Source organism: Pyxicephalus adspersus, chromosome 4 (genome assembly GCF_032062135.1).
Source record: "Pyxicephalus adspersus chromosome 4, UCB_Pads_2.0, whole genome shotgun sequence".
In the NCBI taxonomy this organism is placed as follows: domain Eukaryota; kingdom Metazoa; phylum Chordata; class Amphibia; order Anura; family Pyxicephalidae; genus Pyxicephalus; species Pyxicephalus adspersus.
The window spans coordinates 52,950,800-52,977,151 of NC_092861.1; the positions used below are offsets into that span (position 1 = coordinate 52,950,800).

Consider the following 26,352-nt stretch of genomic DNA (forward strand, 5'->3'; position numbering starts at 1 on the left):
GTAATCTAAAAACAAGCCAAGGTCATAAACACAGGTAATCAGTCCATCCAGCGAAGTACAAAGGGAAAGGCCAGAGTCGGGGTCACAAGCAGAGTTCAGTCCAGGCAGAGTTCAACGGATAGTCAGGAACAGGCACAGGTCAGTAACAGAGAATACTCAAACATCAATCTAACACATGTAAGCCCAGCAGACGCTCTAACAGGCACATCTGACAGGGAGCAGAGAGGCTATAAAGCCCCAGCAGCCAATGACAGCCTGGGATTAACAGAAACCACTCTGATAAATCCAGGGGATTGTAAATCCAGAGGGTGCCTCCTAACAGAGGACTTATGTGATTCCGACGTGTTTCATCTACTAACCAGTTGACTTCATCAGGATGGGTTGTTTAGCTCTTTTCTTGTTCCTTTCTATTGTAAAAATTTCCACATTAGCTAAGCCAACACCAGCCAACAAACAAATATCTTACCCTTTTCAAAAAACATCTTCCAAGTGAATCTGTATCTTCAGTACACTTTTCTAGTTCCTTAAGAAAAGTTCTGGAAAAAAAAAAATTCAGTTAAAAAAAAGATGTAAAATACTTATAAATCAGTGATTGCGTGCTTGGTTTGAGACTGCCAATAGTATTTTATTTCAGCTTTGGACAAAGTTAAAATTTCTGTAAGATCTTTATTTTTGTCTTTGACCTTTCCAGGACAGGAAAGTACCATGACAAGTAAAGCTTTGTCAGAAGTGCAAACATTTCCTCACTCTGCTAGAAATGTGTTGTGTTGATATTTCCTATAATTTCTCTGGACATCAATTAAAACCTAAGAGAAACTTGAACTCCTTCCCACTATGCAAAATGAATGTATGTATGTTTCTCAAGATAATAATGAAAAATATACAAAAACTAATATATACTTAATTTAAAGTGGAACCCCAGCACCACCTCTTCTTCTGGAGGTGGGGGAGGGGAACATATATTTGGCAGGGCTGAGTGGCACACATGTAATGACATGAGCCTTGCTTAGTCCTAGATTACTGTAAACACAGAGTGTCCTTCTGCTCATACATGATCCTAGGTAATATTTTTTAAGCTGGAGTTTCTCTTTAAAGTTATGTATGCAGCTGCATCCACAGTTTACCTCTGCCACTGGTCATACATTCTTTTCTTTTCTATGTCCTGACAGTGATATTGATAACTGCTACATGTGTTCTTAGTACCAAGAGATTGCCGAGAGTAGTTTTGGTTCTAGACTTGACAAGGGCTTGCTGTTTCTGCATGAATGTAGAAACTAGTTGCAGGTTATTATCATGTAGGCTGATCCTGTTGTGGACTTTTCTGTGTCAAATTACACTCCTATTGTTCAAAACAATGTGCTGCAAACAAAGGGATTTCTAACAAGTAGTTAAACCGATCTGTATGTGAGATTAAAATTAAAATTTGAAAAACATACTGCTTACTGCTGTGAAGTCATCACATTTGTGTGTTTCATATTTTTCTAATTTTAGCATAGGACTGATGTTTTAAATGAATATAGTCAATCTACGTACAAAGCAATTAGATCATAACATTTTAAAGGTGTATATAAGAACATATTAATGCAGTTATTTATTCAATCACTTAGGCTAAACTGCACCTTAGTGCACATTTCCATGTGTTTGTCATCACACCTGTACTGTACTTTGCACTTTCAAAAATGGACAAAATGCACATCAAAGTATTGCACACATGTGAACCAGCAGCATTTGAAGCAATGGCTAACATGTACACATAGCTTGACATGCATTAAAATGCATGTTCAAGTGCATAAATGTAAATGCACACTATTTTAAATACATCTGTTATTATTATTATTATCATTATTATTATTATACTGTAATAATGAGGTGCCAACATATTATGCAGCATTGAACATTAAATGAGGGATGCAAATGACAGACAGATGTACACAATGACACAGGAGGAGGAGAGGACCCCGCTCCAAATGAGCTTACAATCTAAATGGTGGGGGAAAATAGCACACAATAGGGGGGAGGATATGGAATGGTGGGAAAGTAGTGGGGGTTTAATGGACAGAAGAAAACAAGTAGGTGAGTTTGAAAACATGGGTTTTAAAGACTCTTAAATGTGCAGTAAATAGAAGCAAGCCTAATTGGATGAAGAAGAAAGTTCCAGAGATAACAGCATTTGAGTTTACTTTGTAGTGTTTGTACTAGAACACCTTCTTTTACCATACAAGTCTATATCAAAAACAATTAAATCCATAGGGAGGTCAGCAGCAGGTCACATCAAGTTGTATATAAATACTGAATGTTGGTCTCAAACTGATATCAGTTGCAAGATGGATTTTACTATAGAAACAAGACAAAAGCTGTGCTTTTGGTGTGAAACATAAAGGTGACTAAACAGATTCTCAAAGATGTTGGCAGGTAAAAAGCCCACCTGTTTAGCTACTGGACAAAGTATGATAGTACATACTAATCATGGTCTGTTTAAAATAACAGAAACTTTGCAAAAAATGCATTAGAATGAATAGATACTAGGAAAGATTATATGGATCTGGCATTTAAATTGAAGAGTGAATATGCAGTTCAGCTTTTCAGAGCAGATTCATTGTAATGAAACACTCTCATCAGGTTAAGCAAGAAAAACGGTGTTCTATTGTAACAGAAGGCAACAATCAATGTCTGTTGACTAGCTACAGATAATTGAGTTGAAATGTTATCAGCATGTTACAGCACGTTTGTATACATAGTAACATTGTAAACATTTTAACACTACCAGCATAAATGAATTTATAGCTGCACAATATTCTGCACAAGGTGATTCCAGTAACCTGCTGCATCCAAGTCACCAATATAAAAATCATACACAATATGCACTAAAAAACACTTTTCCATGATTTGCATGGCCAGGGAAACTATCTGTATTTTAATTACAGATTCAAGAAAAATGTATGTGGAAAATGTACATCGTTTTGAATATATTTTCTTTAGTATGTTCAGAAATAAATACTAAATACAGAAATAAATATCTAAATACATATATTTATTTTTATTAAAGAATATTTTAGATATTGCATGCTAAGGCTTCATATTTACTATTTCCAACCAACAAATAGAGCTATAGGCCTCTTTACTCATGTCTATCTGGCTAGCTTAAAAAGGTCTGCAGTAAAAATCCTCCTCTTTGGAGAGCTAAAGATCAAGCATTAAGAAAGGTCTACAGCTAAATTAATCGGAATAGTGACTTCCTACCCCCTACCCTTGCTCTGTAATGATAAGTATGAAGCTTCCGTTACAGTGAAAAGAAAGTCTACTGATGTACATGTTCATAAGAAAAAAATCTCATAAAAAGCATAATCACAAGAATTACATGGTAATTTGTGTAATAAAAAAAACTATTTATGGATAATAACACTCATTTAAAAAAATAGTTTAAAAATGTATAAACTAATAAAAAGTAACCCTGGACCGGTACAGTTTACTGTAATGAACAAAAAATGTAGAAAATAAATTGTCATTCTTTATGTACATGCTTTGAGGTACTAGACAAACAAAAAGTGTATCTTTTCTTGTTAAAAGGCAGTTACTGCTTGATCTTTTCCCTGGTAGCATCTCAGGAAGTAGTCTGTGCTTTATGTCTTTCTACACTAACCACAGAGGCAGGAACTGTCAGTGATGGCCCTAGTTTCAGATTCACTGTTGGGTTTAGCTAATGCTGGCACATACACTTTTACAGTTCTTAAGGTCATGGATGGTTTTAGACAACATGGGTCCCTTGCAAAAAATAATTTGGGGCCCCCAAATGTGAACCATCTCAGCTCCCTGCACACCATGCCACTTTGTTAGGTGGTGCCCTGGAAAAGGTGGGGGCCCTGGGCAATTGCCCAATTTGCCCCTAAACCAGCTCTGCTTAAACTCAACAGCACTTCTGCACATTGAGCACACAGTTCATGACAAGAAAACTCATTTTTCAAAGGAATCAATTTTTATCTCCCTGCAAACCATTATCAATTGTAGAGATCAGCTTTAAACATATAGCTTGCAGACAGGAAGACCAGACACCCAAGTGGGTTTGTGGGCTTCCAATCCACGTCTGTTTGTAGCATTAACAAGAGAGTTGCAGGAATCCTCATCAGCCTAATCCACAAACGGAAAAGACATATAACTGAAATGACATCTTACTCGTTTCACCCATTTCCATCTTCTCAAACCTAAATGCCAAAGGCCAAATTAATTCACATTACCATTACATCATTATTCACCATTATACACCATTATTCAGTACAAAAGTCAAAAGTATATTGATGATAGAAAAAAAAATGAACAGAACAAACCAATATGAATTAACTGGATGCAAGAGAGAACAAGATAGTAATTGGAATACCTTTTGTGAAATTCATAGATCTCTTGCAGATTTCCAAAAAGGACATCTTTACTATTTTGTAAAACCACTGGGATCAAGGAATTCATTTCAGGATTGTCCAAAGATGATGCATAACCCTGCATTACAAAATAGACATTTATTAACTCGTAACTTGATCATTGTAATTCACATACATTTATAGTTTACACATATTTATTATTTTTACAATAATATAATAAGGATAAGTATTTATTTTTCATACTAAACATTGAAAGTAGAACTCTACGTAAAAAAAATACATTATTCCGCTTTCTCACCTTTGTGTATATCAGGGCTCAGTAATAACAATATCCTTAGCACTGAACATTTTCAGTTTAAATACATGAAGTACAGAAATTAGAATGGTTTCTTTTTAAATGGCAAGTTACTACAAATATATATAGAATATATAAATTTCCACAGATCATACAACAATAGAAATCTCTTACCAGCAGAGTACTGTAATAACTAACCAATGCCCCCATTATTTAAACCAAAATGATATATATCACCAGTATTATTATTATTATTATTATTAAACAGGATTTATATAGCGCCAACATATTACGCAGCGCTGTACATTAAATAGGGATTGCAAATGACAGACTAATACAGACAGTGATACAGGAGGAGAGGACCCTGCCCCGAAGAGCTTACAATCTAGTAGGTGGGGGAATTTCACACACAAAAGGATGGGAGATATGTAGTGGTGGGAAGTAATGAGGGTTTAGCAGACAGAAGAAGATGGGTAGCCAAGTTTGAAAAAATGAGTTTTGAGCGCTCTTTTAAATGAGCAGAAAGTAGGAGCAAGCCGAATAGGACGAGGAAGACCATTCCAGAGAGTTGGAGCAGCTCTAGAGAAGTCTTGTAACCGTGCGTGTGATGAGGTTATGAGTGAGGAAGTCATTAGTAGATCATTGGAGGAGCGGAGGGAGCGGCAGGGGGAGTATTTTTTAACCATGTCAGAAATGTAAGTGGGACAGTACCTGTGTAGGGATTTGAAGGCAAAGCACAGGAGCTTAAATTTGATTCTAAGGTGAAATGGAAGCCAATGGAGAGAACTACAAAGAGATGCAGCAGAAGAGGAGCGGAGGGAAGGGTGGATGAGTCTGGCTGCAGCATTCATAATAGATTGTAGAGGAGAGAGTCGGGTTAGTGGAATGCCAAAGAGAAGGATGTTACAGTAGTCCAGACGAGAGATGATAAGAGCGTGTACAAGGAGTTTGGTGGTCTCAGGGGACAGGTAGGGGCGGATTTTTGAGATGTTGCATAGGTGAAAGTGACAGTATACTTCAAATCTTCCATAAACTACAAAACAAAAATGTGATTTTTCAGAGCTGGGTAAACATCTAAATTCATAGATGTAGGACATATATGGGAGCTGTTCTGAATGCCCAACGATTTATTTGCCTGGCAATCTAGTTTTGATATTTTGCACAGCCGTGCTACACATTATAGCAGGAGACTTGAATTTTCTCTGCAGCGGTCATTATAGGGTTTTGTCCCTGCTCTGGACAGTAAATTGACAGTGAAGAAAGAAGCAGCAGACTAAGTGCTAAATTCTTTGTTGCTCTATTCTCTCCTCCTATCAGCATTGCCCTTGTTATCACATGAGCACTGTAGCACAGCTGACTGGCATGTTTTGGTGCCTTTTTCTTCTCTCACTCTGAGCTATGTAATTAGCCACAATGTCTGTTTCTGTCACTAATGTCAGATTTAGCTTCCTTGCAACCCTGACAGCATTTAGTTGAGTATCATACAAAAACATTTCGCCTGCTCCAAAGGGAACTTTGGAGGAACTAGGAACAAGGATATTGATTTAGGTCAGAATTTACAGCATTTTTGACAAATGTGTGTTTCCTGTCCTATTAGTGAGTTTACCCAAAATGTCTTGCATTTAACCCAAAAGCTTTTTTGGCCACATCTACTCAGTAGAGGTCATGTGTGTTGGCAATCTCTACTTATAAAATCTGAAATTGTTATTCCATATGTTGGGTGGGTTTAGATAAGATAGAGTAAGGGTATGTTCATACTGACAGTGAGGTTTCTGTGTAGTTACCAATATTCTTTGGGTGAGACACTACATACTACCGCTGCAGCCATTATATAAAAATAGTGGTATCCCCACACCCTGTTTGCCCACCTATTATTGTTTTATATCATATGTGTTTCTTACTGTGGTTTTTATTAGATGTACAAATGCTCTAGTCTCATATTGTTCTTTCTGTTTACTGTACTGTTGGAATTTACCTTTTAAAATACAAATAAAAATAGATTTACCCATAAAAAATCGGAATGTCGGGTCAGCAGTTCAGTAGCACCCACTGTAAAATGTGCAAATGCTTGTTCATTGAGAACCAGTACAATGAAAATGACAGTCAAGTAGCTGGCATCTTGTAATGCTCCTGGCACCAGAAGATGCACAGGACTGCCAAGTTTCATACAGAACTTCCTATGAGTGGAAGTGGAAAAAAAACAACATGTGTTTTCTGATAAAGGGCAAAGCAGCAGGTTCACTTTAATACCTCATTCTGGCCTACACATATCTAGCCCCTGGAACAGGGGTGTAGTCGCCCCTCTACACCCCTGCTGTGTCAGTTAAAGGGATAGACACTTCCCCCAGAATGATATCATGATACCAGGTCTGAGCCTGTGATGGGAGAATGGGCAGGCTGTATTCAGAGAGACAACCCACCCACCGCCCAGAGCCTGTGATTAGTACAGAAGGACTTGGTCCGCAGCTCAGGCCAGTGCCCCTCCCCCCCGGTGAGGTCCTTCTCTTGACCCTGCAGAGGGGGGGGAACGCATGCCTACTCCCAAAAAACGTGAGGGCATGGCGTTCCCACCCGTGCCTGCCCCACTACACCCCTGCCCTGAAAGAAAATGAAGACAAGCCTGTATAGATGTTCAGAATTGCTCCAGCCAGGTTAAAAGAAACAATTTCACATATCCCAATGTAGAACACCACGACAATTAGCTGTGCAGTTACCTGGACGGAATCACATGTTTTTACATACTTGAAAGCACTGTGTATTTCATAGCTCCCAGCACTTCCAATCTTTGATTTCTTGCAGATCTTTATCCTCTATTGGCATCTTAAAACAAGTCTATTATCGAGAGATTATATAAACTGCCATTGTTAACTTGAAGATTTTTAAAAATGGGAGAAGCCAAGGTAGCCCCATCCTTTCAACTTACATTAATGGGAACTGCAAAACATATAGGAAGCCTTCCTATTTGCATTGTCTATATTGGTATGGTTCCAAAAGACACCAACTGCCTACAACTCCATCCTCTCTTGTGAAATGAAAGAGATGTACAAAGTTCTAACCATAGACGCTATTTCTCTGGTTTGCTGCAGGAGAAAGCGTATTGTAACTGTCCCTGTCTGGTGTTATCTTGTTATTGATTTGGTTCTTTTCCAGCACTCAATTTAGCTGCTGGGCGCAAAGGTAGTACCCAATACTTTTGTATATGGAGGAGCTTGTGATTCAAGCCATATGACAGTACTAGGAAAGGCAGCAACACTGTCACATAATAGTCTAAAGCCCTGTTGTGTTACTACAACACAAACTGATTGAATGAAAATGATTGAATGGAACTGCAGGAGAGAGAAGGGAGGGCAAGCATATGGTGCTGGGGAGGTGGAAGATATGTGTAAACCTGTTGCTTTGATGTGACAGGGCAATGCACATGATACATTTCAGAAAAGATTGAATGAAAAATTTAAATATGTGCCAATAAAAGTGCACTATAGTTTCTCTTTAAAGCAAACATTAAACAGGAAAGCCCCTGCTGGCAGACTAAATGAGACAATTGTAATCTTGTTGAATTAACAGATCTTACCTCTAGTATACTTTGTAGCTCTTCAACATAAACACGCTCTGTTTCTATTAGTTCATTAATTATATGGCTGTAAACACAAGAAGAAAAACTTTATTAGAAAAACAAATTGTGGATTAAAAAAAAATGTAATTAACATTTTTTTGTTAATGTGTTCAGATTTTGTCATATTCTCCATACGTTGTTGCAGACATTGCTGTGTGAATATATATATATATATATATATATAAATATATATTATATTATGTTTATATCAAGGTTGAAATATAAAAGTGGTTTCCAAATTCATGCAAGGTCCACTATAAGTGCAAACTTTCTGCTTTTCCCAGCAAAAGGGTTTTTGTGCCCCTCACTGATTTAGTTATACCTTGTTGCTGCAGTCTAACTCTCCTGACTTTGTGACGTGGCACTTGGCAGATCTTAGTAAAAGATTTAGGAACAGTTAAGCCCCATCAACACAATGAAACCAAACAAGTTCAACAAAGCTTTTCTAGCAAATAAAATTACTGGTAATAGATGTTGCTTTGTAGTTAGTCCTATAGAAAGACAGCAAGAGAAATTCTGGAGATATATTGATATAATAAATAGATATATAATAGATTTGTAGATTGTGTAGGTTCTGTTCTGTAAGAACTGGTACTACATAACAAAGCAAAAATGCTGTCCAGAATATTTGAAGTTTTATTGTCTGGACTCATTTGTAAATTACCTCCTTGCCTCACCTGTCTGTATCTCTATCTCCTCATCTACATCTCATTGTTTGTTGTTGCTTTGATTAGCTTTAGTTCTTCAATATTCACTGTACTTGTGTGTTGGATTGTGTAAATTGGATTTTTTCAACCTTTTCACAATCTGCACCTACAATTTTGATGGCTGTGCTTCAGTGATCAGTATAGATAGGAATGACCATTTTGTGGTTCATTCTGTTTTTTTTTTTTGTTAAGAAAAGTAAAGCAGCCCTGATACATTAGATATCTGTTGGTCCAACCTTTAAAAGGTCTTTCATTACCTAGAAAGGAAATAAGACATACACAAATATGTATGTTTGCATACACTAACGACACCCATTGAATCAGTATTATCTAAGGAAATAGAAGTATATTTTCATTTTGATTGTTGTCCTTTTCTGACATTTGACATTTGAACCTGTCCGTGGACATTCCAGTTGTCTAATCTTCCGAATCTCTGTATTTTTTGTCATGCATACACCTATACATGCTCTCCCTAATTTACATCCATAGCTATCTCTGCAATCTTCCTGTGAGCAGATTTAAAGGGCTTTTTTTATAAACAGGGAATCTGACATTCCCTCAGACATTCCTTGGTGGGAATCAATTACAGCCATTGAAACCCGTGGACTTGGAAGATATTACATTTGTATCAAAATACAAAAGAAAATGCAGATTAGATGTAATTCAATGTAATTCTCTTCTCTCACTTGTAAAGAATTTTGTGAAGTAATACAATTCTCCAGACATTCTTTCATTTTCTTTAATTGTCTATTGATAAAGTATTCATACTTTTAGTTTCCATCTAAAATCTGTACAGTTGTACAGTTTTGTGTGCATAATCCCCTTTCCACATGGGTATGTCTCCCAGCAGGTTTACTCATTCATTCTAAAGTAATAGTAATAATAAAATAAAATATTAACAGTAAATACTTGAAAAATACTTTTTGTTATAGGAGTATATATAAGGAAAGAAAATAAAATAAAAAATCAAAATATGGGAAACAAATTTAAATATAAAAGCCGTGTATGTCCAGCTAAAACTTTTTTTTCTTACATTTATTCATGATAGATAGTACAGCTCACCTCCCCCCAAGGACACATACCTCTTTCTTCACTTAACTTCAGGTATGCAAGACCGGAACTGGGGAGAATGGTAGATGGTTTTGAGTGCTGAATATGGTATGGAAGGGGACACTTTGCATAGAATAAATATGTTTAGTAAATATTATGATATGTATGAATGTTAAGATATTTAATTATAAAAATGTAAATTAATTAAGGCTTATGTTTGTTTTTTTATTTTAGGATATTCGGCAATATCTTCTACTGCTCACCACAAAGAAGAAGTATATCTACTAAATGCATTAATGTTTTAAGCAATGTGTTTGCAGCAATCTTCTTTCTCTAGGCAACGTTATATAATATTGGGCTGTGGTTTTACAACAGACATAAATATTCTGTGTAAATGGCAAAGGTAGGTCATGTTTGGACCTGCTGCTAAAAACTGTGTCAGTTAAATGCTCCTGGATGCCTACTATCCATAGCTAGACTTCCGGGATCTTTTACGGGCAAAACTGCTTTTGTTTGCAAACTTCCCTGCAGGCATTTTAATGCATTTTTCTGGCTTTGTAAGTTCCTAGAAAAGCTTGGGTTTTCTTTGTTTTTGTTTTGCTATTCAGCAAGGGCTATTGAGCTATGCTCAGGCTTTAAAAACACCCATGAATGCCCAAGGGCTAATTCACACTGGCAGTGAGGTTGTGGAGCGTTTACTACAAGAAACGCTGTCACTTGGTAGCATCTCCCTGCATAAGCCACATGGGAAATAAATAGAAGAGAGAGCAAGGTGCCAGCTGGGGAGAGCCACGTAAAGTCACGCAATGAAGAGGCTAAACCTGCCTTTACGCCAACACAAAAAACAGACCCATTCATTTTAATTTTATTCTATTTTTACAAGGCAGTTTGAAGGATTTGCAGGCTGTAAAAATGCTTACAATAGCCTGGAAAAATGGAGGTGCTAACATAACTTAAAAGATGTGGCCTATTTGGTTGTATTGGCTTTGCTTTTAAAATATACATTGATGTTGCCATATTGTTTTATCCCCAGACATGGATATTTCTTCATCTTTTTTTTTTTTTTGCTTACCTCAACTTTCACAGTAAAATATGTATGTTTACAAAAATATATATATATTAAAAAAAAAAAAAATATATATATATATATATATATATATGTTTAAGATTCGAGTAGATAATTACGTATATGCAAATATGATTCTAGTTGTTGTCAACATTGTAAATTTTTGTGACACTCCTTGGGAGGGACAGATGTTCAAAAAAAATCATTGGAAAGGATTGACACAGGTCTAATTTTTAACTACATAAAAGGTCCATTGGAATACATAAAGACACAGAAACTACTTGATATGGGATTTGAGGTAATTATTAAAGGATTTTACATTGCATTGCAAAATATCTAATTCAGGAAAATGTAAAACTATGACTTTTGCTCTTGAATGGATGGCTAAAGTTAGCAGAACACCTGATTCACAACACTAAGGACTATTTGTAAAACTGTGAATCCTGCATTCCTTCAAACATTCCCTGGTGGGAATCAATTACTGCCATTGAAACACATGGACCTGGAAGATTCCCTTAAAGAAATGTCTGACTCTGTTTTATAAACAGAGCCCTAAATAAATTAATAATAATAATTATTAATAATTAATTTTGGTAAGTGAACAGCCTAAACTCCTTTAGTAAATCCACCCTGCTCTGCCGTCTCTCTATGTGTATATGGCATACTTTAATCAATATTTGAATTAAACATTTTTCCTTTTGGTTTAGGTGTACAGATACTTATCAGGAATTTTGGCCCCATTTTAGGTTAGGTTTTCTGTAGTGAAGCTTTAGGTGCTCAGAGACATTTATACAAGGGGTTCCTCATGACACTGCCCATACTTATTAGTTCAGACATTTAAAACCATAGCTGGTGCAGGAAATACCTCATTGATCAAACGGTGAGGAGCATGGGACCTACTCTACCTCTTCCTTTGACCTGCCAATGCTGGGGAGACAATGTAGAATAATTGCTGGACCATGACTAGATCCTAGAAATTTAAATAACAGTTGAAATTAGGACAATAAAATAAATTTTACCCTTGTGTGTGTAATTTGGAACCCTTTTTTGTCCATACCGTAGTGACTTTTCTATACATACCGTAGTGATTGCTTTAGAGGAAACTACCTACATTCCCACTATGGGAGGGTAGATAGAAGGTATGGAGGTAGTGAATTTCCAGGATAGGGTGTCTCGCCCTGCTGGTGCCCTATTCTGAGTAAAGAAGACCCTTTACAGTAACAAGAAGAAGAACTCCTCTCCAAGCATTCCCACCCACACAGAAATACATATGTGCTAGTATATAAACAGCAAGGGGGGCTACATGTTTACTGTTTCCTTGCTTTGGGGGGTAGCAGCCCGTGTGTGTGATTTATTGAAGATCTTCTCCAAGGATAGACCTTGGTGATCCAGCAAACCTGGAAAGGATTTCTTTAAATAGTTTGCTAATTTTGTATCATTCTATTAATTATGCAAATGATAAAGAGATAAAACCAAAAACAACGTGGACATTTACAGGACACAAGCAGCATAAAAAACATACACTTCCCTTTATAGGCAAAACTCTGTTGATCCCCCTGCGGTTGTAGTTGTTTTATTTTACATTTCAAGGAAAAGAACATCACCCAATCTCAGGAAGAACCATGGTGTCGCCAGCCCATCCTTGCTGTACTCCGAGGTGATTGGATGGGCGTGTCATGTGACCAGAGTGGCTGGAGGAGTCCGTGTAGTTTACACTCCGCAGCAGTCGCAGTGAAGAGCAGACGTGTCTGTTGAGCTCCTCATCCCGGATAGCACGGCATGACACTCCGGTAAGACACGGCTTCTACATATCTCATGCGCTGCTTGTAACTTTTATGGAAACGCGCTGTGCTTCATTTTATCCGAACCCCAATTATTTCTGTACCCGGGGTCTGTATTTCTGCTTCCAGTCTGGAGGCTTCCGATAAATATAAATGAAGTCAATGCTCCTTAGTGAGGGGATGTTATCGCATTGGGCACCGCTCGGTAAACGCCTGACGGGAATTCTCCTGATACACCTGTACGGGTCGGTGGGTTTGGTTTCTTTTCCTTGTTGCTGTTGCCTGGCGACATTGCAGTGTGATGCCGGGCCCCGGGCTTGTGTGACCAGCTGCACCGGACGGGGGGGGGGCGATCAGACTCCAGATATTACCCCTCCAATCACCGGGCATCTAATGCATGGCAGGGCCGGGTATTGGGCGACTATGACCGCTCAGCCTCACTAATCATGGGAACAGTGCGAGGTATACAGCCCATCAGACTCTACACAGGTGTATTTCATGTATTTGTAGGAAAGTCGGAAAGAAGTGTACTTCTTCTATTTATAACAACTTGTAGGATTGTTTTGTTCTATTGTTTTAGATGGAAAAGAAAGAGGGGGCAGAGGTGCCATTTTTTATTATCTGTGTCCCCGCTGGGTAGATCAAATGTTAGTGCTGGGGACCAAATATACAAAACCCAACATATTACAGTTATCATGGGTCAGCTTAGCGAGGAATACCCCTCATTATTATTACCCCCCCCCCATACCGACACCAATACCCCTCATGATTACCCCCCCCATACGACATCAATACCCCTCATTATTATTACCCCTTCCTACTATAACACCAGTACCCCTCATTATTATTTCCCCGCCCTACTAACACCAATACCTCTCATTATTATTACCCCTCCCTACTAACACCAATACCCCTCATCAATATTACCCCTCCCAACTAACACCAATAGCCCTCATTATTATTACCCCTCCCTACTAATACCAATACCCCTCATTAATATTACCCCTCCCTAGTAACACCAATACCCCTCCCTGCTAATACCTTTAAATACTATCAGCCCGTGCTACCCTTTGTTACTAATACCCCTCGCTATTTTACACCTTACACTAGGAAAAGTGACCAAACCTGATCAGAGAGTGGATCTCATCCAACCAAGAAAACTGCCTTCTTGGCTTGTCTATGAATTCTGGAACTCCTTCAGACTGAGAACTTGAGCAGATCTGCTTACAATTTTGGTGGTATTTTCCCCCAATCCATAAAGGTAAAAATGAATGTACAGTCAGACAGATTTATTTCTTGTAGTTTTGCATGGAATGACAGAAGGGTTAAAGGCACTTTCATGCCCCAGTCCCTGCTTTATAGATGTACCTTATGTGTGGGGAAGTTTTGCAAAATCCAAATACAATCTAAATGGAGGGAGCCCTTTGCGGTGTCCACTGTCTCCAGATCGGGACATTAAAAGAAAATCTGTGAGAAATACAGCCTGTAACTCTTACATGTAATGTTATAACATACACTGCTGTTTTTATCGTTAAAGGTTTGTGGGGGGAAATATAAGTAAAGTAATTTACTTTTCTTTTTTTTTCGTTTCTATTTGGGCCACGCTGTCAATGTAATATTTGGAAAACACAGTGTGTTCATTTTCTATCCTAGCAGATTTGAAAGCTCCTCTGATATGTAAGGTAACCTCTGGGTAAAATAGTGTCTGCTTTATAGTCAGAATATAAAAGTAGCCTTGTAGAGCAAAGGAAATTTGTGTGTGTATAAATGTGTCTAGAATGTATTTGCTGCGGAATCAAGTGTCATATTGCTTGGGTGCCGTCCATTGCCACTAGCGTCACAGAATGTATCTCAAGATGACATGTTGTGTTTTTATGTTTTATTTTGAGAAATTGGGATAGGACAGGTTCCCATTCCAAAACACACATACTACGGCTTTTCTGCAATAAAGCAAACATAGCTGCATTTTTGTAACTATTTACAATAATAAACTCTTCTTTTCACTGGCGTTGACATCCCAGTGCTTTTCAGGGTTCAGATCTTGATAGATTGGAATGACGTAACTTCTGTGCATTGTACACGGTAGTTCTTTCATTCCTGACAGGTATGCCGAGATCTTTCCCTGAGCTGCACACTCACCACTTAGTGTACCCAACACAGAAGATTGATAACAGACAGGTATGTTTGTTTTATTGCTGAAAAGACGTAGCCTGAACCTTTCCGCAATATAGAACCGGCTTTTTGCTGTTTTTTTAATTTTTAGTTCATATTTATGGTAAATATTGCCATATTGGTGGATTTATTTATTTATTTTTAGCATTTTATACTTAGAAAAATTCTGCCTGCTACAAGGTTTCAGTGATGAAAGGCATTCACCAGAAAGTCATCACCAGAAAGATACACGCTCCAAAAAATATGCAGAATTTCCATTCCATCTATAAAAGCACTGTAACAATGTTCCCATCTATCCCTCTACCTCAGTTGCAGCTATTGCCGCAGAACCGTTTTCTGTATAAATGACCGTGCTTGTACATCATGATTTCATCTGCCAGCCCCTATGGCATTACACAGTGCAGTAGTAATAGGAGTTTTAGGAGGTGACCAGAACAATAGTGTAATTTTTTTTCTTTCTATTTTGCTGCTGGTGTCACTTTGCACTGAGAAGCAACTGGCACCTTTCCTAATGGGTATCGCCGTCTCTTTCTGTATAAAACACTGCTGAACATCCAACATCGCTTGCTAGCCTATAATAGGGCACAGAAATGAACACCGCTATGTGTACAACCTCTAAAATATCTTGGTAGCAGTACTCCAGAAGAGTATTCTTCCAGTAAGTGAGAGGCATAGGTATTACTAATAGGGTGTAGTAAATCGTGTGAGCCAAGGTAAAGCATTTAATACCTATCCTAGTAAAAATAGTTTTTTTGTTTGAAATATGTTGATGCCAATGCTGAGTCAACAGCTTGAGCCTAGTGTACCAATGGCGCACTAGGAAAACTGCTAAAAATAATCCTCGGTTCTAGCTGTAACTGTAATTTAGTTACACATTACTATTCTTGAATGTGATTAAAGTTTTCTGTGTCTCCTGAAGGTAACTTCTCTACTTTACCTTAGAAGTGATCTTTCCCGTTAGGACTCAGATCATTCCTTCTGCCAGTGTTCTGTATTTTTTTGGGAAACTCCAATGATAATGTTGCAAAAGTCACATGAGGAAGGCTCTTTTTATGATATTCATGCGTCCGAGGGTAAAATAATATCAGAAAATAGGCAGTCATAGAGGGCACTGGCATAGTTACCAGACCTTATAGCAAGGCCTAAATTGCCTACCCACCTATAGCCAAACATTCTCTCTAACCATTTCACCTGATGTAAGTGTACGCGTTCTTGGTGCAGGGAGATTACAGTGGTATTTATTTCTAAGGGTGGCCACGCACATAATTTAATATCTGAACGTCTGGCTGTCTAAGGAGAGAAGGTGATTTGGTGAATAGGAGGTGAGACTCAGTGTTGCAGTACAGCTATGGTGTATGTTTGCCAGGGCTAAACAGTAATTGTTGCAGCATAATGCACATACTGCGCATTATTATTCCTTTTGTATTCCTCAAACACATACTTCCCAACCATCAAACCCTGCACATATTGTTTGCAGTCATAACCTCTGTAGATTTCCTCTACGTATACTGCCCACCCTCATAACCTCCGCACACTTCCTGCCATCATACCCTCTGCGCTCCATTGCTGCTCATACTGCCAACCTTTACACTCTTCTTTACATGTTTCCACCTTCATAGCCATACATGTTTCCTGCTAAAACGCATCTGCATTAATTTTAATGGTCCAAGTATTGGCCATTCATGGCACTATTGTCATTTTTAGTAAAACCATATTTTCAGAATTTAGTAAACCCATTCTGTGTGTTACCCAGTTACAATATAGTGGTCACTTTTGTGTGACAACCACACCAATTACATGTAGGATTTTACCAGTTTAATAAAAAGGCCTTTACTGTGTTTTCTTTTTTTTCTGATTGGAAATGAGGGGGCCTAACATGTCAATATGTTTTAGGAGCAGACTTGCCATAAGTCTGTGTTACTGCACAAAAACTAGCCAGATTCCCCTCTGCCTTTCTTCTGGTGCAGATAAGTCACTATGTATTGGGAGGTATTTTGTTCTCTGTGCAACCCAGAATCAGATAATTCTTTCATCACACTCATAAATGAGGCTCCATGAGGTCAGCTGTTAGTTCACATTGTTTACTGTGGTAGCCAACAACAAACGCTGGATTTTCCTCCAACAGCACATTTAAAAAATTAATGAAGTCTACATTATGACTAGTAAAGGTAGCTTCTATTTAGCACCTCACAGACAGCAGCACATAATAAGGCCGCATAAATAATTAAACTTGCTAGTAATCTCACTTCCTTTCTGTTTTAATAATAAAGCTGAACTCCAAAACAAAAAAGGTAGCTACTTTTGTACTGCAATGCTTACTTAGGTCTAGTGAAGGCAAAGAAGGAAGGTCTTTTACTTACTTTATCCCTCACTTTTCTGGTGCCTGGTGCACACCTCTTCTATTAAAAGCTTTGGATTATGGGTGGGCCCTTGATTTATTTATAATGGAGGACTATTGATCTCACATTATAGGACAAGATCATATATGGCATACGCTAAGCAGCTTATATAAGGGGGGGGGGCAGGCAGCAGCGGCGTTCCATGATGGTTCAGCCTGTGAAGGTGAAGCAATATAGTTTGTAAAGAGGTTTTTACACCGTACCCTGGATGTAATACATATTGGAAACTAATTAAATGTTTAGGCAGGAGCTGACTATATAAAGATATATTTCTACATAGTTATGAGCATTAAGTTACTGTAAAGCTTTCTGTGTGCTCATGTCTGTGCTATGGAGCGGAGACGATGGGTCTGACCTACTACGGGGATGTAACGGCAAGCTTGGCTAAATGCACATCTGTTACAGATCTTCTCTATAGTATGACTACCTATAGTAACTGCCGCCCCAAGTTCTTTTCTGTAATGTTTACAATCTCAGATGAAACGCATCATTCTTTCTTTTTTTTTTTTTCTATTGACAGGTTTTACATATGGCTCTATTGTGCTTGGTATCGACGAACCATACAGTTGTAATTATTAATGGGCTGTAAATATGTAGACGCCACCTTTATATTTATAAGAGACACTGTGATAAATCATGTGACCTTCACCTGTACTTACAAGATTACAATGAAAGAAAACTTTTTACCTGCAAACAGGTTTGAATTTCTGCCAATCCAATTCAAAGTTTAAACAAATCCTCCACATAGCACAGCTCTGTATGGCAGGCCAGTATACCTAAATGTATGATTGGACAGTGAACAGACAAGCTTGTATCATTCACTGCAGCACAAACGTTTTGATGCAGCTTTTTGTGGTTGGAATACATCTCCATTCATGTAAGGGGAAACTGTTACTCAAAGGGCAGCCAGAAGTGAGGCATGATGGTGTCATCCCACATTTTCTGGAAAAGCATGGAGATGGGGCAAGAGTTCTCCTCAGCCCCATTTAATTGGGTGCACCACCCGGCTGTTTTTGGGTGGTTACTGATGAGTTGGGTCACAATACAGGGGCTGCCACCCACCTATAATTCCTTACCACCAAGCTGAAAAAAATTTCTGAGTTGAGCACTGGGGACTATATTTATTTTTTTGAGGGGGTTGTTTTTATTTGAAGGTCCACTTTCAGTTACACTTTTTTTTTGTTATATTCATTTTAACAGTTTGCTACTTCACATTTTTGGATTATATCAAGTGTAAAGATTTGTAGATTACCCACTAGAAATTTATCACGGCAATCTTTTTTACCCCCTTGTTTCACGCTGACTTTCAGTGGGTCCAATGACTGCAAGAAGTGGAATATGTATATGTATAGAGCAAGTATGGCTGCCTCCATTTACAAACAAATATGACACAGGCCTTTTGTAAGAGTGTTTTTTTGTGATACACACAGGCTTTCAAGCTTGAATTGTAATTGAATTGAATTGTATGTAAAGCTTAGATGCATTTTTTTTCAAATAGCATTTTATTTGCCAGGATTTTCCCTCGCTTCTTGCCCCTGAGGTCTTTTGGATTGTGGGGCATGGAGTGCAGTTTTCACTGAGTCAAGAAAGTACAAACATTTCTCTAATAAAACAGAGAGAATCTCCCTGTAATAAAAACCTAAAGAGGCTTAAACGTTTTGCTGCGTTTTTCAGAACTCTTTTTAAACATTTTGACTGGAATTGGAATGTGACAGTGTGTAGGCACAGCATAGCCAGCTTGGTTATAATTCCCTAGGAACACCTCATCTTCCACTCTCGGAGCTTTAGAAAATGTTATGATAACATAAAGTCTGGTTGTTTGTTTTCTTTTATTTTTACCTGTGACCTGACAGTAAGATCTTGGGTTTCTACACTCAAGCATTTTCACAGCAGCATTTTCACTTTGTGTTAATCTATTAATTTTGACTGATCCCATTATTTCATGCAAGTAATTGAATTTTATAAAAAATAAACAATGTTATCTACTTTTTGTTAACTACTTGAGTGAATTCTAGAAAGTTACAAGGGCAATTCTTCCCACTACATGCAAACCATCTACAGAATTTAGCATTAAAAAAATCCACATTTTAAAATAAATATCTAACATTTTTGAGTTTACTAGCTTTTGTCCTGCTATAGTTTTCTGTTTGGCTTGGTGTGTTTCATAGTTTAGAAAAGATTTCATATTCCAAAGGGGGATCCAGAGATGTTTAGCCCTACTTGCTGGTAACTTTCTTTCTTTTTTGTTTGACATTCATTTCTATAGGGAACAGGAGTAGTCTATCATAATTGTTAGTGTGTTTTATAAGTGACATAAAAGTCTTGTTATGTCTACATTATCAGTAAAAATCTGTAGTTTGATGTCTATGGGAGTTATCTTTCTACTAAGCAAAGTCTAAAGAACAATACATGGTTGCTGAGCAAAATCCATTTGTTTTCCCTAGCTAAGCCTAGAAACTGAGCTAGAGGAAGAAATGCAGATACAGCAGTTGTAGTTTGTGTATGTTTAACAAAGAAAGGGGTTACCCCAATCGTTAAGCCAGAACAATAGAAAATACAATGAATTAGCTACTCAGCATTCTTTAAAGCTAACTGGTCTGCACATTGAGCCAGAATTCTATGCCATAGCCTAAGCTGAAATCTTATACTGTATCAGGATTAATTGTGTGAGCTGTCACATTGGATGTTTTGTCACTAAATAATTTAGTCTGTGGTTTCTAATAGCGTAAAAAAAAAAAACATTTACTTTGTAGGTGATTCAGATAACCTTTGGGTTGACACTAGTGAGCTACATGTATCACCCACTGAGCTTTTGTAGAAAATCTGATATTCCAATGCCAAATTCTCCCACTAAAGCCTGTAGTTGTGCCTTGCTACTGAATAAATTAAAACCTTGAGGACATAACCGCACTAAGGCAACTGGTTATGTCTCTCATACTTTAACTCTAGATAGTCCTAGCTACGAGCACTTACCTAGCTTACTAGCTCACTCTAGGTAAGGGCGCTTACCCTCCAATGAATGAAAGTGGATGTAAATGGTTAACAGTGAGGCACAACCCCCAGGGTTGTGCCTCACTACAAACCTAATCAGGACTCTACCTCATCTCTCCATTTTTTTTTTTAAAAGGCTTTAGATTATGTTTACATTTAACATATTTGATTCATGAAATTAACACGTAAATGCCTCCTATGTGTAGATCTCCAAAAGCCCTGAGATGGCTACTGTGAGCTGCCATCTTGGATGTGACTTTAGCACAACTAACACATGTTCTTATATTTTTCTCTTCTCTCCTTTTTAGCAACTACATGTTTATGTAGGGAGGTAGGCCAAGAGGCAGAGGTATTGAGCCAACACAGAGAATGGTTGGACACTCTCACAAGAGGAGAGAGGGCTATGATGTATTAGGAAGGGGGATGTGCTAATGCAATGACTAGTCAATTTTCCTAGCAAGTTCAAAGGCACAAGTAAAATAAATTATTTTTTGGAAAGGAAAAAACACTGCAAGTAAGCATTTGAAATATTGTAACTGACAGAGCTGACCGTGTCTCTAACTCTAAATACTAGCCCACTGTGTGTCCCATCCTAATGTCATATTCAGTTTGCTTTTTGCAATTGGAAATTTACAAATTTACACCTACATAATTGTATTACATATCCAATAGTGGATGTACTTTAGCAAACCATAGTTTTGATCAGATGTAAAAGAATGTTCTTTTTTATTTCAGGTGGTCGTCTATGAATCTGTGAATCTGGAAGTCTGAAACTTTAAATGCGCCTTCAGTGATTGCCTCCCTCTTCCAAAAGTGTCTTTTAATCTGAAACCCACACATGCTTTTACAATGATCCTTTATGCTTGGGATAAGGCAGACTTTTGTAGAACTATATGATTCCGGTATAAACATTTAAAATTACAAGCTCCCCAGAATGTATTTTAGTAGCAGGAAGTTAAGAAGATGCCAGTTTCTTCAGGTTTTGGCCACCTGTTTTATTGTGTCTTTTATGCTGATGTGGGTTCAGGATGACAATGATATTGTAAACCACATTAAGTCTTACTCCTACCGATATCTTATAAACAGTTATGGCTTTGTGAACAGCAGCTTGACAGTTATGCGAGAAAAATCTGATGGCTCTAGAAACTTCAAGTACTTGATTAATAATAAAGACAAATGTCAAGAAGATGAAGTGCTTCTCCTCCTGTTTGTAAAGACATCACCGGAGAACCGGAGACGACGTGATGCCATTAGGTATACCTGGGGCAATGAGGATTCTATACGTTCCCAGTATGCTGTCAACATTAAAGTTATGTTTGCTCTTGGAGTAGATAAGGATCCTATAAAGCGCAGTCTACAACAGAAGCAACTTGACATGGAAAACAAGGTGCACCATGACTTGGTACAGCAAGACTTCCTAGACACATTCCATAATTTAACTCTTAAGTTCCTCCTGCAGTTTGGATGGGTGAACAATTACTGTCGCAATGCAAAATTTATTATGACAGCAGATGATGACATCTTTGTTCATACACCTAATTTGATTTCCTACTTGAAAGACATGGATCTCATGGGTGTTCGAGACTTCTGGATTGGTAGAGTCCACCGAGGAGCACCTCCAATAAGGAACAAACAAAGCAAGTATTATGTCCCATATGAAATGTATCCGTGGGGATCTTATCCAGATTACACAGCAGGGGCTGCCTACGTGGTTTCTCAGGATGTGGCAGCCAAAGTGTATGAAGCATCACAAACATTAAATACTAGCCTATACATTGATGATGTCTTTATGGGAATCTGTGCCAATAAAATGGGGATTGTGCCTCAATATCACTTATTCTTTTCAGGGGAAGGTAAAGCTCCATATCACCAATGTATCTATAATAGGATGATAACCTCCCATGGACATGTAGATGATCTTCATTATCTGTGGAAGCAAGCCACTGATCCTAAAGTGAAAGATTTAACATCTGGCTTCTGGGGGCATGCCTACTGCAAGCTGGTGAACATTATACTTCTTTGTAGGATTCGATACCTTGATACCTACTCATGTTCTGCTGCATGGTCCTAGTAATTTATGTTCAGCTTGAGTATCTTTGGTCAATTCTGGTGCTAGTGCAGAGAACTTTAGAGAGAAGTCACTATACAGTTCAACCAACTTTTTTGTATTTGTGTCACATTTAGAAGCACAATAATGTCAGAAACATGGTTGCTACAGGTAATACCTTCACTTTCTTACATGTAAGTCACATAGTTACAAATATTTATTGCTATGCAGTTTAAACGAAGGATATTACTGTTGGTACAAGAAATGTGGAAATAAATCCATTACCAGCACTGTTAAATCAAAAGCTAGAGTTCCAAAGAATTATCCATATTGTTGTATGAATGTAAGCTATTGGCCAAGATTGCATATAACCTATCCACTAAAACATTGCAAAGCACTGCACCCATAGCATCTATAAGAAGTGCCTTATGAATAATTGCCATGGGGTCTCTCATCTTGTACTAAAGAGTCATACTTGCACTGAATAAAAACATGATGATGGTGTTGAGCTGTTTGAAGACCATTAAACCTAAATATTGTAACGTCTTTAGCTCTACTAAAATCACACAATGGTTTTTAAGGTTAATATTTGTCCCCTTAACATAAGCCAAAATAAAATAATACTGCAAGGTATCTCACTTTAACGTGTAACTTAAGTCAAAATTCCCCCCCCCACCCTGCTTTCATATATCCGTATCATGGCAACTAGAATACTATAAATTGATGACCTTTATTAGAGATGGTCTGTTCTATAATTTCATGTGTTAAATATTTCTGTATCATATGTTTTATCTGGTAATCATTTACCAAAAAAAGCCCTGGTGTTGTAAGTCCTGGGATAGGTTTGCTTACATGCAGCCCCAGCTAGAGTTCATAGGAGTTGAATAGGGAAGTTGCTTGCTGAACATCCCAGTTTAATGAATTGCAGGTATGAAAGGTAGTTTGTTTCAGATTTGATGTGTCAGATAAGCAGAATTTTCAACTGTACAGAGTAAAGGTCTAACTGATGGTTTTAATGCTATGTTTACACTACATAGCTGTTGAAAGAGTTTAATGGTCCCAGAAATCTTCAACAATCTGTGTATGAACAGCTGTTATTCTGCTTTAAGTTGAAAATGCAAGTAAATTGGACACTAAAAATGTTTAAAATAAACCGAGCAAATTGGATTATTGCACTCCATTCCAATGTTATGTTTTGCTAAGATATGTACATTTTGTTTTGTGCAAATGTGTTGGTTCAAAAATACACCAAGCCCAGATGTCCATATGATCTATATAGGTGTCTGCAGAAAAATCTCTGCTTCTCCTGTCCATCTGGCAGCTGTTTCTGCGGTGCACAGTTCATGGTCATGCCCAGGCCAAGTCTTGCGTGTCTCTGAAATGACTATGAATTGTTGGGACAGCTGTCCACTGTACAACGAAATGGAGGTCAAAAAAGGCATTTTGTATTTAGTTACATTTATTTTTCTGTAAAATAGTATACTGAAAAATACTTTTCACATTTCCTGGTGAAACAATTTCAATAAGATACATTTCATTGTTTTTTGTGTAAGGAGGCCAAAATGATTTCAACTGAACATTGATATCTTGTAGCTTTTTTAACCTATTTGGTACATGAGGAATTGCATGCATTGGCCAAAGCTGCTTTATTTTCTTCATAGGATGGACATGTAGTGTGTAATAGAAATCACAACATTTAAAAGAAAATCTGTCAGTAATCAGCAGTGATTACAAGAGTGGTAATTAAGCAGTAGAACCTTAAACTATTTGAAATTATTAATGGAACATTAGGTTCTTTAAACAAGTCCAGTATGTTGGTATCTAATATTAAGGTTTGCATAAAGTTTACATTTGTCTCAAGGAGCTGGAAAATTGAAGTAGCATTGTAGCTTTCCTTTAAATATATAATACTGCAGATTGCACACTATCAAAGGGCTTGGTATTTATTACGATATATGATTTGTTCTTTATTTGACATCCTTCATAACATGTTGTAGGTTGTAGCTATGTCACCTGTCTAGGCCATTGTGTGTTTTTTTTTTTTTTAAATATTTACTTAGTGAAGCACTGGTTGATCGTGCAACCTATACATAGACTTTTGTTTTTGCTTTTCTGCTTCTGTGAATTACAGCAGGTCTGTTTTATAAAAACATATATTTTTATACAAAACACAATTGATTATTTATTCTTGAAGATATGAAGGCATACAATATGAAAAATGCCTGAGCTTTAAGAAACAATTTTTGATGCAGGCAGTCTTTTATGATGCAGCCCTTGAATTTGGATCTGTTTGGATTAATCCCCAGCTCAATTTACACATAGAGTATGGTTTGGAAGGTTGAACGGGTTGTGGAAGTGAAAACTACTGTTAAAGGTGCTCACTTGCTGCTCTAACCATACAGGGACTATGATCAAACAGGAATGTTCATTAAATCCTTTTTAACTGTTTATTTGTATGTTTATTTATATTGGCTTTTATCTTTGTCTTAATTATGCTGTTTTTGTACTATTTTCAATAAATTGACCAAAACGTTGACTTGATATTGTTAATGTAAACCACCTAAATGTTTGTGTAATTTGTAAACATGCCACGTGCTGGTGATAGTTCTTTAGTTTGTTCCTGTCACTTGCAGTTTAGCTGTTTTCCGTGAAAGGTCAGAAGTTAGGTGACTACTAGTAGCATATATTTTTTACATACATTTTAATTGCTCCAAAGTATAACGAGTGAATAGGGTGCATATTCTGTAGGACAAATACCTGTCTGTGCTAAAACTTGTTTTCTGTGGTTCAATAAACAGTAATAGCATGAGTAAAACCTGGATGTTGACATTCTGCCAATACAGCCTAAAGCAAATTGACATGGATATACTATGAAATGTGCCCTCAAGCTTTAGACATGGTATATAGTTCAAATAACTGACTGAATACCTTTAAAACCCCCTCTCTCTCCAGCACTACTGCTCGGCTAGGCATGATGGGATAAGCAATCATTAATATATTATTTGTATTGCATAGCTGAGTTCTTGGATTGCTGCTATCCGTGGCAAGTTTAAAATGACTAAAACAGGCAGGTGTACTGTTGTAGCCATTTTGAAGAAGACACCGCATATGAATAACCATAGGATTTTTCTCAGAGCAAAATTAGATAGTCTAGTAGGCATGGATAGATGTCTTGTACACATAAAACGTGAATTGAAAAGTTAAAATATTAGAGGAAATTCCCATCAACTGGACATATCTAAACAAACAAATTGCATCTGATATTTATATAACTAAAGGGAAATGATTGATGTGGTTTTGTATATTTGAATCTGATGCAAGAAAAAATAGATCATAGTACATGCTAATTCTCACTAAGGGAATTATTTAAAAATTTTGATCAGATTTAATTACATTTTTGTCAATCTCATCCAAATTCAGTTTATTTAAAAAAAAAATACAATTAGTATATACATATGTTAGCACATTATTCCATTCTATAACAATATCTGATGCATTGCTTACAATGTATTTTATGTCTTCACAGCCTTACATAAAATTTTATTGCTAGCTCTGAGATATTGTGTATGCTATAGGACACCTGTTCTTATATACATTACCTTTGGAATGCATGAATTTACTGTTTGTAGAAAGAGGTCATTTATATATGAATGGTGCGCACTAAGTATGTGGTGCTATTAACACCAAGGCCTCCAAGTGAACACAGCACACATTTATAAACTGCACACCTACATTATCTTTGGTAAACAGTTGACTTACCAGGCTAAGAAATAGGGCTAAAGTCTGGGCTTCCAAGTACTGTGTTCAATGGCGCAGAAATTAAACATCCAGATAAAAGGAAGATTTTTTTTTTTATCTGTA

The 26,352-nt window shown here is 37.3% G+C and overlaps 2 protein-coding genes across 3 annotated transcripts in view; one reads left to right on the top strand and one right to left on the bottom strand.

Annotated features, from left to right (window-relative positions):
* The window catches only part of MCF2L2 (MCF.2 cell line derived transforming sequence-like 2), a gene marked incomplete in the record, with an annotated part of 134,440 nt that overhangs the window by 32,057 nt on the left and 76,031 nt on the right, over window positions 1-26,352 (bottom strand). The window contains 3 exon segments of the mRNA XM_072408165.1: window positions 467-536; window positions 4,373-4,488; window positions 8,237-8,303. Of these exon segments, the coding sequence (XP_072264266.1) occupies window positions 467-536; window positions 4,373-4,488; window positions 8,237-8,303 (253 nt within the window).
* B3GNT5 (UDP-GlcNAc:betaGal beta-1,3-N-acetylglucosaminyltransferase 5) lies at window positions 12,775-25,025 on the top strand. Of its 2 annotated transcripts, XM_072408166.1 has the most exons (3): window positions 12,787-12,891; window positions 13,993-14,143; window positions 21,180-25,025. In XM_072408166.1, the coding sequence occupies exon 3, from the start codon at window positions 21,379-21,381 to the stop codon at window positions 22,513-22,515; it is 1,137 nt and encodes a 378-aa protein (XP_072264267.1). In that variant the 5' UTR covers window positions 12,787-12,891; window positions 13,993-14,143; window positions 21,180-21,378; the 3' UTR covers window positions 22,516-25,025. The 2 variants fall into 2 exon arrangements, with proteins under 2 accessions (XP_072264268.1, XP_072264267.1); XM_072408167.1 differs by lacking the exon at window positions 13,993-14,143 and having other exon boundaries at window positions 12,775-12,891.